At 44.3% G+C, this 14,811-nt stretch overlaps 1 protein-coding gene across 1 annotated transcript in view; it reads left to right on the forward strand.

The window, feature by feature from the left end:
* The window catches only part of CACNA1F (calcium voltage-gated channel subunit alpha1 F), a 4,101,209-nt gene that overhangs the window by 816,074 nt on the left and 3,270,324 nt on the right, over positions 1-14,811 (forward strand). The window contains 1 exon segment of the mRNA XM_044079296.1: positions 225-377. Coding sequence (XP_043935231.1) covers positions 225-377 — 153 coding nt within the window.

The raw sequence follows: 14,811 nt of genomic DNA on the forward strand, positions 1-14,811 counted from the left end.
GATGATATTAAATCCATGCTGAAAATGTGCATCATAGTACCTTTAAGTACTACATTGCATTGCTTCTTGGATGAAAAGAAAGCTGGAGTAGATACATCAAAAGTGTTTTTTTAAATCTTGTCAAGCTACCGGAAGTGACGAGTTTACAAAATTGTTTTCTTCATACTGCCTTCCCTTTTGTCCTGACTTGTGAAGGACTTACCTCTCTGCTTTTCTTTGACAAGGTCTTCATATTGTCCTAAACTCCATCATGAAAGCCATGGTACCCCTGCTTCATATTGCACTTCTAGTTCTCTTCGTAATTATCATCTATGCCATCATTGGGCTGGAGCTCTTCATTGGGAAGATGCACAAGACGTGCTTTTACACTGGTACAGGTAAGTCATAATTAGCTAAATTTTTAGTCTACTTGCACATTCTGCCCTGTATGATGGCTCTGTAGGTGAAAATATGCACATTTCAGTTCTAATGGTGTTCCCAGTAAAATATGGTTTGGGGTACACAGTAGCTTTGTGTTTCATTTTAGGGATTTTCAAAATGCTTACACCTGATTTGAGTAGATATTGTGATTTATTTAAGTGTCAGTGCTAGAGCATTTTTGTCAGTACAGTGATTAATTTTACTGCCTATTAAAACTGATGACCTATACTAAGGAGTTGATTGGGATCAGCAAGCAGAAAGCTGCATTGAGATCTTGTAAATGATAGTCAGTTGGTTTACTGGATTTGCTGATCTGCCATATAAACAAATATCCTGAAGTGTAAACCAAGAGCTTAGAGTTTGATATATTTTAGACAGTTCTGCTGAAGTTAATTAGAACTGAAACAATTGAATCTGACAGAGCTGAAATGAAAAACGAGTACTGTTTTTCCCTGAATTGTAGGGATGACGGAAAACAAAGGAAAATTTATTGAAGAAAATAGTAACATTGCCCTCTTCAGTCCCCTACTGGGGGTCTGAATTTCTCCTAACACTGAGGTCACACAGCACTGGAGTAATGGAGAAGTACTTGTTTTCCTGTCAAAATATGATTTCAAAAAAAGCCATGTTCAGGCTTTTTCTTTTTCAAGCAGTAAAGAACTATTGCATGACTGTGTTTGGGTGGTGTAAGAAATATAGTCGTGCATGTAATTGGAATACATTTAAATCCCCTGAAGACTATGTGTTTTTATTTGAACTGGCAAATCTAGTAACTAAAACCACATCAAGATTCAGTCATCACTCCCAAGGGCTAGAAATTGTTATTAGGACATTTTTTTGCTAAAATGGGGTAGCTGTACGAGTGCTTTCTTCAATTTCATTACTCAGAAGGTTGGCAGCTCCCAAATGTATACCATGTACTATCTTCTCATTGTACACCTTATTTCTCAAGAGACTATAGCAGAAAACAAGTAATCTGAGGCAGGGAGGATAAGAAGACCTCCCTTCAGTCTAGGACATAATTATTCCACCAGTTTGTTCCCAGGGCTGTCCTTTTAATACTTCATCTTCCTGACAGAGGGTGTGGACATGCAGTGGTTCCAGTTTAGGCTGTTAAATTGAGAAGATGGTCCAGGAGTTCAAACTCCTGGAGGTCCTAAAGTAGAAAACTTAATATCGTTGTGATCTGTTCATAAGCATGATAGACTTAAAAATTGGAGAAGGGTGGAAGTACAGTGGTATTGTCTTTATTTATTCAAAATTCTCTAGTTTCATACTTTCTGACTCAGACTAATAGTGCTTGGCAGCTGAGTAATGTATTGATAGTTTAATGCCATAGCTTAATTGATTCCTTACCAACTGCTGATCAAAATAGAACAAATGCTATCACATATTATGTTTTTCTTGGCTAAATGCTGTGCCTGTATATTTAGATATTTCATTTTTTTCTGATGTGCATATTATTTTTTTTTTTTTTAAGAAATCATGATGTATGTATATAAAGGTGCTTGAAACATGAGCTGATGTCTACTCCATCTAGCTTCAACCTGTGGGACTTTGGATCTGACTCAGATCTGAGATGGGCCAGTTCAAAAGTCTTTAGCCTGTATGGCTCTGCCTCCCTTACCTGTAACTCTCCACTCCTTCATCAACTCCCAGATCTAGTTTGCCACCATTCGAGTCTGCAGATTGGTCTTGGCTCCACTTGACTTTTTCTTCTTAGAGAAGTTGTCATAGTGATTTGGTAAGCTTTTATTGTTCTTAGTTAGTGATCCCTCTTGTCCTTTTTCATTCCAGCATAGTTAAGTAGACAATTGTAGTTGTGTCATCCCTTTTCTCTTCCCACCCTTTTGTCCATCTAGTGTGTCTGTGTTGTGCATTGGGGTTGTTCATTTTTTTTTCTTTAGTTTAGGTAGTTTTAGATAAGATAGATAAGGCTTAAGAAGTGCATTTGCTGCAGGTACAATTTGCCTTTCCAGGATGCACACTTATAATGTGACTGTTGTTTGAGTCCAGTGCATCTGGATTCTGGATGCTCCATTGGTGAGAATTTTGGCACTGGAGCCATTAGTGAGCATCGAGCTAAATTAGTTTTGAAAGAGCTCCTACTCTGTGGCTCTTCTTCTGCTTCTGTCTTTGTGGTGGCTTCTTTCCCAGCTTCCAAAACTGGGCCCAAGAAGCCCCAACTGCGAGACTCCAGACATGCCAACGGGGGGCATAAGAAGTCTTCGGCTTCTTCTTCTGGACCTGCTCCTCTGGCTCACTGAAACCAAAGGTCCCCTGACTTTCAATGCTGATAATGCCCCAAAATGTCTACGCTGATTGCCTTTGGCTCTCAAATAAGGTAAACACAGTGAGATCTGTTCCTAGCTCTGAGCATCCCAAGCCCCTACTTGATCTAAGAGACACATTTCAGGTAGGGAAGATTCCCCTGTTTCTCTGAGCACCCCTCCTCTGTGGTCGATGGAGTGTTCACCGTCTAACCCTGGTTCAGGGCCTCCCCGGCTTGGACCTGGCATGCATGATCTTCTTCTCACAGACCTTCTAATCCCTTCTTGGTGGCTTGCTCCATCCAGTCATCAAGGTTGGTGAGCAGCATCAAAACCTCTGATCTGGAGCAGTTGATGAGTTCCATTTTGCAGGCACAGATGCAATTAGGCCTTATCATCTCGGGTTTGGATAGGGCACCAGGAATTTTTGGCTCCATCCTTCCGTCTTCCTCCCTCAGTCCCTTTAGATCCATGGTCTTCAGGGCAGGCTGAATTTCCACCCTCCCATTCAGACCCAATGGCTTAGATGTCTTTGGCTCCATCCCTTTCCTTCTTAGCCTTGACAATGACTTATTCAAGGCCATTGATACCTTTATTTATTTATTTAACATTTGTTGACCGGGAATGTCCGACTAGGTTCCACAGAGCCTGTTTTCAGCGGAGGCCCGGGGAGAAACGCTCCAGATGCAGCTGTGGTTTGAAGCTGGAGTTTCTGGGTCAGGGTCAGGGTTGATAGTCAATGCTTTGGGATCATTGCTTCCATTCAAGACTTTGGCTTTGGACAGCTCGGCACCAATCTTGACATTGGGTCTAGGTGCAGCTCCCTGAAGTTCAGGGCTGCCTTTGGTACACTTGGGTTCCAGGTCCCTCGGAACTGAGAGGCCAGCCTCCGCCTCCAACTTTGTAGAGAGGATATTCTCCTGTAGGAGAAGGGTTGGATTTCTCCTGACAGCACCCTCCCCCCCCTTTTTCATCAATGCATATGACCAATCATCAGTCTGCTCCGGGACAGCGTACATCACTGAGCCTTCAGTTTACTCCCATTGTGGGATTTCTCAACTCTTTCTCTTCCTCCCCAGCTTTGTCAGAAAGGGAGGTTTAGAGGAAAAGAGAGTGTAGGAGGAAACACCTGGATTCCCCGGAAGAGTCTTTCACTTAGGATACTGACCTTAAGGAAGGAGAGGGTTCCCCTAAGTCTCCGTGTGATGACACTTGTTTCGGTGATTTATTGGAGTTACTTTGCCAGCGCAGGGGCTGGACCACTATAGCACCATATCCAGAGGAGACAGTGTTGCTGGAGGCCTTTGGCATAGGCCCATCCACACCTTGGGTGGCTCCCCCTCAAGATGCCTTTATAGGCCTGGTATCCCAGAGAGCATGGAAAGAACCCGACATAGCATAGCCCATCCCTAAAAATCTGGATAAGGTTCTTGCCCTCCCACAAGAAAGACCTCATTGGAATAAGGGTCCATCCATTGATGCCATTGTGGTGGTTGTGGCCACCAAAAAGATTTTTGTGGAGAGTTCCTCAATTCACCCCCCAAAAAGGGAGTCTTCAGCACTGGATCAGTTAGGGAAACATTCGTATGCCTCAACCACCTTTGCACTGAGAGCACTTAATTACTTGTCTCACTTGACAAGACTTCAGCAGGACCTAGTATCTGAAGTGTCAAGTACCCTGAAGGCACAGCAATCTCTTGATATACAAAAGACACTGAAGACTCAGTTGTCCACCCTGGTTTCCATCACCAGCATTTCAGTGAGACAACTGGAATGCAGCTGATGGGGCATCTTGAGTGGCAGGTAGTGGTATTGCCTTACAGCACCATGTTTGCAAGTGTTTGTGTAACTTTGCAGACTGTTTCAAGGCATCATTCACCAAAATGCCCTTTTGGATAGGTCCTCCTTGTTTGAGCCAAAGGTTAAAGACACTCTGACAAGGAGTGAGCAAGATGGGAGGACTGTCCACTGTTGGAGTATGCTTTTCCACCCCAGTGAACCTTTTCAAGGATTCAAGAGTTGTAATCATGTCTTTTTCAGAAAAATCACAGTTCTGTACCCAGGATGCTCCTCCAGAAGGTGGGTGGGGAATCAGCCCACAGAATCAGGACTTTTGCATGGCTTTATCTGGTGGGCCCTTTCAGCAGTCTTGAAGAGTTGCCAAGCTGCTCTTCTCTAGCGGCAGTCGGGGAGTTTTCTAGCTCTCCACTCAAAAGCTTGGTAGGCCATCATCTAAGAATCTAAGACACCTGGGTGCTGAGAGTTGCATGCAGAATTTATTACATTCCCTTTTCAGAAGTTCCAAATTGTCACCCAAAATGTCTCCCATATGTTCCACCCCTTCAGAGACATTACAAAGTGGCAGAGATCTAAAAGCTGCTTATAATTGAGTCATTCAGGAGGCCCCGCCACACTAGATAGGATCCAGAGTCTATTCCAGGTTCTTTTTAGTTCCAAAGAAAACAAAGGCTCTCAGACTAATTTTGGATTTAAGCAAACTAAACCAGTTCATCAAAAGGACCATGTTCTGGATGGTCACAGTGCATAGTCTGTCTTACCTCTCCAGAGGAAGGAGGACTGGATGTGCTCAGTAGACCTCAAGGATGCTTACCATGACATTAAAATTGACAGGCATTCCAAGTGGTTTCTTTGTTTCTGGCTGCGGGACAATCGTTATCAGTTCAGGGCTCTGCCATTTGATCTCACCACAACCCCACCCCCACCCCGGGTGTTTTCCAAATGCATGGCAGTGGTTGCAGCCTGGCTCTGGCTGCAAGAATTTCAGTTCTTTCCATACCTGGAAGATTGCTTTTTCACCACCTCCACAAGAGCATCATTGATCTTGGACAGGGACTTCTTATTTCAGCTGTGAGACAACGTAGGCATCACGGTCAGTTATCCAAAATTGAACCTTCAACCTATGCATGTTTTGGAGTTCATAGTGTGTACTTTAGACATGATCAGCCAAATTGCCAGGCTTCCATGCTTCAGAGTTTTTGGCCTCCAGGCTCAGGCCATGTTTGTGCTTGCAACTCCAAAACCACCAGCAGTTATGAAGCTTTTGGGTCATATGACAGCTTCAGCAGAGTTGGTTCCTTTAACCAGATTTCACATGAGGGACCTACAATGGCTTGGATTTCCCAGTATCTTTAATGAAAATGTGTCATGAGCAGATTTACTGGTGATTGCAGTCTCCCTTGTTAAACGAAGGCAGACCATTTGTAATCCCTTCTCCCTTGGCCATGGTCATCATGGATGACACCCTCCGGGGGGGGGGGGGGGTGCATTTCAACTGGAGGACAGTTCAAGGCTTCTGGTCTTCTACAGAGGCCTATATTCACAACGGTGTTCTGGAGATGACGGCATTCCTTCTTGAGTTGCAGACCTTTCAGGATGCCCTTCCCTCGGGGGTGATTGCAGTACAGACAATATATCTGTAGTCTGGAATCTCAACAAATGGGGGAACATGTTCTTATCTTCTTTGTTGGGAGGCTGTGAGAGTTTGGCAGTGGGAGACATCGTCTTAGTGCTTTCTGGTGACAGTATCTAGCTGGAGAACTCCAACATTCTGGCCAACACCCGCAGCAGGAGCATTCTTTTGCCTCATGAGTGGTCCCTAAATCCGAAAGTAGCATCTCAGATTTTTCGGCATTGGGATACTCCATGTTACGATCTGTTTGCCTCCCGATCTAACACTGAGTGCAGCAGCTATTACATCTTTGTTCCCCTCTAGGACAGTCACTCAGGGATGCTCTGGTGCTTGCTTTGCTCCCAGGACTATTTCACCCTTATCCCCCATGCCTTTGATGGTAAAGTTTCCACGGAAAGCACCTCACTGCAAAGCTACAGTGATCCTCATTGCCCCCTTTTGGCCTTGTTAGGTGTGGCTTCCCTTCCTGTGGCCTCTGATGAATTACCCCCCAGTATCGGATCCCATTCTGGATCTTATTTCTCATTCAACAGGCCTGGATGCCCCCAGTCTTCAGTCCCTCGAGTTGACCACATGGTTCCTCCAGTTCCCTTGATGACTAAAATTCCCAAGCTTTTGCAGGCATCAATTCATATATTGTAATCTTCTTAGAAGAAATCCACTAAAAAAGTGTACACTAGTAAATGTAAAATGTTTGTCGGATGGGCAGAGCTCAGGGACTCGACCCTTTCTCTCCCCCTTTGGAATCTGTTTTGGATTTTCTCAATAAGTTGTTTCATTCAAGTTCTAGCTTTTCTACTATTAAAAATGCAATTAGCGGCCATTTCTGACTTTCACATTGGCAGAGATAGTGTGCCTCTGGCTTCTGTCAAGGTCTCCAAGGCATTCCTGAAAGGTACATTTCTTCTCTGTCCCCTAGTATGGAACCCAGCTCCTCTCTGGGACCTGCCCTTTGCTCTACAGGTTCTTGTAGGCCCTCCATTTGAACCTTTAGCTATTTCGTGCTTGAAGCAGTTGTCTTAGATGATTTTGTTTTTAATGGTGATTACTTCCGCAAGAAGGGTTACAGAGTTGAAAGTTCTTGATTCTTCACCATTTTATTTGGTGTTCCATAAGGACAGGGTTTCTGTTCATATGAACCCTTCTTTTCTGCCAAAGGTAGCTTCTGAGAATAGTCTTAGCAGTTCTATTCACTTTCCTATGTTTTTTCCTCATTTCTCCAACAAAGGTGAATACCTTTTGCATTGTTTGGATGTGCCTACGCAATTGAGATTGTACTTGAACTGTACTATAGAAAAAAAAAAGTATTCTCCGTGGTATCCCTGAAGTGTCAGAACAACCCACTAAACAAGTATAGTGGGTTAGAAAAAAACAGTGTAAGAAACTTTTGTGTGTGGAAAATTTTCAGTCCCTGTAGCTCTAGTTAATCACTGTATATTAATCAGATCAGACAGTAGTAGTAGTAGAAGCTAACTTAAACTCGTCCTAAGTAAAAAAAAAAATAATAAAAAATATATAATTGCACAGAATTACTAAGTATTCGAAAGTAATCCAAGCAAGACAGGCAGTCTGTTTCCAGTCGAAAATCCTTTATTAATTACACAGACAAGTGATCCAAATAAAACAAAAATAGAGTAATAGTTTCCTCACAAGCTTTCTAAAAATATATATATACTTTTTGTCAGGCAAGGGGGTGGTTTATTGTGCTTTAAAACAAAATGTTATTGGTACACATGTTAAATTCACTTCCCTTCCCCCATCAGTGTGACATTTAAGCTGGTCCTGCCCTACTTGAACTGTACTGTAGCTATCAAAAAATCCAGTCAGTTTGTCTCCTTTTTAAAGTCCAGGCTGGGCACACCCATGTGTAAAGTAACTTTATCCAAGTGGCTGGCTGTCAGATTGTATTTTGTTTGCATATTCTTTGAAAGGCAAAACTCTTATACACAAGCCTAAATGTCATTCAGCAAGGGCTGTGGCTACTTCCACAGCCTTTCTTTGTAGAGTTGCAATGGATGATGTTTGTGCTGGTGCTACTTGGCTGGGTCAGTACACTTTTGTGTTGCATTATAAGCTGGAGATTCAGTCTGGATCCAGGCCTTCCTTTGGCTTCTTTGTGTTGCAGCATATCCTTCCTTAGTTCCTCACGAGGAATGTTCTTGGCTGGGGACTGTGTCCCACAAGTTGAAGCCAGATGTTGCAGACAACATTGGATACAAAGTTACGTACTCACCATAATGACAGAGCCATGTTGTATGTCTCTGTCTGGTTCACTCTTCCTGCTCTCCTGCCCCCCACCTTCTTGTTGACTTGGCGAGTCTTTCCTCCTGAGATGACCTAATATAGGAGTTTGCTTGTTCTCACCTTTGAAGTCTGCCATTCTTCTTGGTTGTCATATGATATATTTTTTTCTTTTGGGAAGGTTAATTTCCAGAATTATATGCTCTCTCATTATGATTTCTCTCATGGAGCAAACTCAGTCTGGGGAGTTGATGGAGGAGCGGGGAGTTAGGGATAAGGGAGACAGAGCCACCAGACAGGCTAAAGACTTTTGAACTGGCCGTGTCTCATCCGAAGTCCCACAAGTTGAACCAGATGGAGACTGTCAGCACAGATCTGTCATTATGGTGTGTACATAACTTTAATTTTTACAAATAGATGAGTTTAATCAGCAAGCCGTTGTGTATAAAACAGCTTAAATAATATAGCAGTTTCATTTGCTGAAATGGTTAACCTGATTCTGTAGACAGTTATAGATAAAGATAGGTAAATACCACCTGTATGGCAAGCTTCCTTGAAGAAGGCTGGCATTAGTAAGTAATGAATTGATAGGGGAGTTGGATGGAGTCAGCAGAAAATAATTTGTAAGTCAAAAACAGCAACTTTTTAAAAATTTTTGCAGATATAATAGCGCCTTTAAATACTTTCTTTTGACTTTGGATTGATATTTTATGTACTTTCCTTCTGTGCTGCTGGAAGCACAACTACATATATAGGCTGAGATTCATGACTAGGCAATGTGCACCACTAATTTTTGAGGAGGTTTCATAAAGAGTCATACTCATACAGCTAATGTATTAGGTAGTGAACAGTGCTAGCTTTCTGAGCAAAGTAAAACATTAACAAAGAGAGGTATAGTAATAAGAAAGTAAACAATGCTAGATTGCTCTGTGGCAGGAGCAGTACTACTGTGATAAGCATGAACAATGTGATGGACATCACAAGCATGGCAGGGAAACATAGCCAATTAATGCACACTCGTGCCATGTAGCACTGCAAAGCTGCATGTTTCTCTCATTTGGTGCATAAAGGGCAGTGAAGTATCTACCAATTGCATCAACCTGAGTGTGCACAGCTATTCCTTATGAAATAGGGAAGAAGGAAAGTAGAAAATATGAGAATGCATAGAAGGGATAGGGTAGAGTCCTGGCACGTTGGATGCCAGGTTAGCCTAGAGGGAAACAAAACTGAACAACACTCACATGAGTGGCCAGTGTTATGGGCCATTTGCTTTCCTGGTGGGCATATGAGCATGACCCTCCAATCACATGGCCTCACTGTGTGTGCCAGAAGGCATGCAAATAGCTAAGGTGAGCATCTGGTCGCTGACACACTTCAGCAGCCACCAGCCTAACTGACTTCAGGAGACCACTGAAGAGTCCTCTTGTTCACATTAAGGAGAGAGGCCTTCACCCCCTCCTTAGAAGCAGAAACAGAGGACCCCCCCCCAAGTTTTGAGGTTCCTTCCAGCATAGGAAACCATCTGATGAGCAGTGACAACCATGCAGCAATTGGCACAGAGTGAGATGAATGTGGTTGCACCTCCTTCTCTTTCACAGCTGGTACTGCAGGACAGTGCTTTGGGAAAAGTAAATATCACACATGCTAGAAACACAATTGCACTTATACAGTGGATGGTACAAATGTTGTTCAAATCTTGCTTCAAGTAGAGTAGTTTCTACTTTCTTCATCATCCAGCCATCTTCAGCTGCCAATCCTGCACTGCAGTGCCAGTATGTAGTGCTGAATGTCCAGCTACAACACCAAAATATTAGAACACAATGCTAATAAAAAAAGGCTTAAAGTACAATTTAGGTTCTTCATCCCACTGAAGAATCAGATTAGGGTGACACTCCTTCAAGTCACTTGTACCTGGGAAACACTGATGTCCAGAATGGGTAATGCCAGTGGTATCTCTCACCATTCCTGCCAGGTTATGCCTGCCATACATTTTACACAGTGGGTCATCATAGTGGCCCAGTAGGTACTTTCTAAAGTTCCTATGCAGAAAGTACCAGAAAATCCTGTTCTGTCAAATACACCAAGATAAACCCTTCATTTTCCATTCTCTGCCGCAAGTATGATGAAGGGTAAATAATATGATACTCCACGCAAAGGAAAAGATGTGCTGCATTGCAACAAGCAAGATACACCACAAGATCTTGACAACCAACACTGAAGGGCTAACTATGGTTGAGAATTTTTTGGTTCCACTCGGAGGTTATGAGGAGTTGCCTGTCATACATAGGTTGGCTTGGATGTGGGAAGTGAGTTGGCATCAACCATTTGTGTGTCAGAAGGGGTGGTACCAACTTAGCAGTGTCAAGACAACTGCAGTATCGCACACCGCACTGCATGTTTGAAGGGAAGGATTGAACAAAGCACCCACTGCATATCTGCCTTTTCAGGCAAATCTGGTCTTCAGTTACAAGAACCTCAATGACAAGGATTGTCTGTTAGCATATACTGTAGTTGTATTTTAATGTGTAATGAGTATGCAAGACACATGAAGTTATATATGCTTATCTGTGTTCATTCTTTCACAGGTTCCATTAGTGGAGTGTCCAGCACAACAGGGCATCACAGGGCTGTTATCAGCAGTTCACCTGTGGCTGATGATGGATGTAACTTGCAAGTGGCTTGGTCTGATAACACAGTGGCACTGTCTGCAAAACCTTCGGGGGAGGGGCTCAGCTGCATCCACCATTGTAGGGATGTCTGTAGTGATACAAGCTGAGCAACACAGTCTTACCAGTGTATGATGGACGTCTGGTATCTGAGAATCCATCATAGACTCCACCTGTGTCTTCATTTCAGAAAACATCTGACTTGTACTCAGCCTCTGAGGTGCCCATACCATCCATAGGGGATAGAAGTGGAGTAAGGTGATGCAGCAAGACTGACTGCAGAACTATCCCTGGTGTGAGTATGGTGTTCATCATTAAACAAGAGATATGCAGGTTAGGTTACTGATCTGGATACAGATAGCTGTTACCCTCAGGATTATGGAGATGGTATGTATGAGTTGGGTGATGATATATATCATCTGCACATTGAGAAGGATGTTTGGAAAAAGGAGCACATAGTCCTGTTGAGACTGCTTTTGGCAAATGTGGCCTGCATGTGTGCCTCCATGAGACACATTGCAACAGCCATCTGGTCTGCCTCCACAAGTTATGCAGTCTATGATCTTGACAGACTCAAATACAAGGTGGTTGCCGTCAGACTCACTGATGGCAGAGTATGTAGAACATTGTTGAGACACCATCACTATTGCCTAGGCCTACACAGCCTACCGCCACCCTCTTCCAGTTGTGAGCATTGACCAGTCTGCAGGCAATGACTGTCCTCAGGCCGGCACCTGAGAATGCACATCAGAGTGTATGCATATGATGCTATAGTTCAACTACATTTCCTTCTCCTGTGGATGCATAGTTTTTCCACCCCAGGTCATGATTGTCAACAGGGTTGTGGGGAATGGCACTTATCAGCACCGGCACTTGGTATACCCCATCATGACACTTCCCCATAGCCCTGTAATTCTGCCTCTTATCTGCTATGGACTGCATTAAACCCCAACACCTCAAATGAACACAAAGGACATTGCCAACTATCTCTAGCAGCTGTACTCCAGCAATGGAGGATATAATCCCTGATTCCTCTCAACCTGCCAGACTGCATGACTACTGTGTTCACCTTCCATGGCCCTAACGTGTATTATAGTGCAGCAGTGGTTTGTCACTATGTTACCTTCACCTGTGCTAAGGATAATGAATGTACCCTGCCCACCCCCTAGCCTGTGTTAGTATGGTGACATGTGATGCACAACATGCCCAGTCCTTGCACTGTCTTGCACAGTCTTGCACAGCCCGAGTGTAATACTACATGCATAACTTTATTCTGTGTTGTTTTTTGTCATGGCCTATAGTTGTGGACCACACACAGTAGCGTAGCTAGGGTGGGGTGACGGGGCAACTTCCCCAGGCATAAAGTGTTGGAGGGGCATGCTATCAGCCGATCTGGTCCTCCCTTTAATGCAGTGCCAGTTTTTAAAAGCTAGTATTTCATTTGTGGTCAAACCTGAGCACTGTAGCACTGCATATGTGCTATAAAATGTAGCAACTGATCGCTGCAGTTTAAAAGTAAAAAAAAATCACTTTTTTGAAGTAACACGTGAGTGCTGTAGTGATGTCCTTCAAGGATGCATCTGCAGTCATCACATATGGGTTGTCCTGCCTCAGGCAGCCCTTCGGTCGGCTGGATTCCAAAATCTGGGTCTGGCCTCGGCTGATGTCGCACTTTCCCCGACGTCAGAGCGCCTGGGGTATAAAAGCATCAGCCGACGCCATTTTCCTCAGTCTTTCTTGCCGCGTGGTGCCCGATGCAGAAGCAGTTCGCAAGTGCCGGTCGGCCAGCTCCTGTGATTCAGCTACCGGAGACTTCGAAAAAACTAAGTACCCCGCTGGGGACTCTTTCTTGCCTCAGCCGATGTCAGATAAAGTTAATAATTGTTTAACTTGTGGGAAACAAATACCTCATAAGGATTTCCACTCTTACTGCCTCCCCTGCCTAGGCCCAGACCACGACGTCTTGGCCTGTTCAGCCTGTGCTTCCTTCAACCGACGAACTCTTAGACGTCGGTCGGAGTTTGCAGAGGAATTCTTTGGGGCTAGTTTTGCTTACAAGATGCCGTCGGAGACTCCGACTTCGCATTTAGTCAAGAAACGGAAGGACAAGGACCGACACACGTGGGCCGCGGTTTCGGCTGAAACCACGGTCAGGCCTACCGCGAGTGTCTCGGTCTCAGCTGAAACCGAGTCCTTGGTACTTCCGATTACCGAAACCGCGCAACCGACTACCTCTGCCCCGGAGGCCCCGGCCGAGTCGGTTATTGAACTACCTACTGAAACTGATGTCCAGGAACCTTCCGACACCATTCCTTTAGACAAATCTACTCCTGCACGTGGTGCAGCCAGACCTCCTGCATCCATGTCCATTAAGGCTTTCTCTAGGGCTAAAGCTGCTAAACTTCCTAAAGCTTTGCCTCCCAAGGTTACCTCTCAGAGACCCTCTACTGGCTCACAGATTCTTAGCTTAGCAGAGGATCTTATCTTCTTAATTAGAGGTTCTCAACCTCATCCAGACAGGGGCTCGCAACCACCTCCAGACAAAAGGCCCAGGGTTGAGCCCTCTGACCCCCACTCCTCAGATGAGTCCTCTGATGGGTCTACTCTGTCAGACCACCAGGAGGAGGCTTACTCGGCCTACGAGGATTCTGATGCTGAAGAATCTATTTCCTCGGCCTCCCCTCCTGAAGAGTTTTCCTTTGGAGAGACATTACACTCTCTGAGAGAACATTTTCAATGGCAGGGTCAGGAATTCTCTGATTCTAGAAAGAGATTAAGGACCTTTTTACATTTACCTCAGCATAGGCCTTTAGCTATACCTCCTGTTTTGAATGTCATTGATGATGTGTACTCTGATGCTAGTACAACCCCTGACTCTCTCCCTCCGGCTCCTGCCAAACCTGATAGGTACTACAGGGTCCCGGACTCACATCTTCACCTGTACAAGGCCCACTCTGCTGATCCAGAAACTATTTCCCAGGGCCCAAAAGGGGTTGCAGCTGCCACTGCTAGAAATCCTCTACCCTCTGAAAGGGAGTCCAGAGCTTTAGAGAGATGGGGTAAAAAAGTGTATACTTCTGCAACTCTTTCCATGAGGGCATTAAATCATCAGTTTCATATGATACAGTACCAAGAGTATTTGTTAGATGAATTGCATAAGAAACTGTCTTCATCTGAACCCCTTGATCGCAAATCCCTTCAGGATCTGGTACATAACTCCCAGCAGGTTAGTAACCATTTCTTGCAGTGTGGTTATGATGCATTGGAAGCTTCATGTAGGTCAGCTATGACAGGTGCAGTCATATGTAGGCATGCCTGGCTGAAGGAACAATCTCTGCCAGACCATGTTAAAGCTAAGCTTTTGGATGCTCCTATGGAAAAGCAAAAATTATTTGGTTCCACGGCTCAAGAGGTCTTAAAGAAATTTGAAGAAAAGGCAAAATCTGTGCAGTCAAAGACTTTCTGCAAGTCCAACCACCGAGATTCAGCAGAAATTGGCCTACTAAGAATTGGTCCTTTCCGGACTCAGACAGATCTCAGAGAGGCAGGAATAGGCGTGCCAGAGGTAGAGGGCAAGCTAGAGGCTCCTACAGAGGCCGTCAGTGGCAGCCTCCCAACCAGAGACGTAGTGCAGGAACTAAAACTGCTACACCAGGACAGACTCAATGACTTTGTTTTGACTCCGCCGACCAGGGCTCAATTAGAAGCACCTTTGGGCGGAAAGCTTTCTTTATTTTCAAAAAATTGGCACAGCATTACAAGGGACACATGGACACTGCAAATA

The sequence above is a fragment of the Protopterus annectens genome, chromosome 8.part0 (genome assembly GCF_019279795.1).
Source record: "Protopterus annectens isolate FY-2018-M chromosome 8.part0, PAN1.0, whole genome shotgun sequence".
NCBI classification, from domain to species: domain Eukaryota; kingdom Metazoa; phylum Chordata; order Ceratodontiformes; family Protopteridae; genus Protopterus; species Protopterus annectens.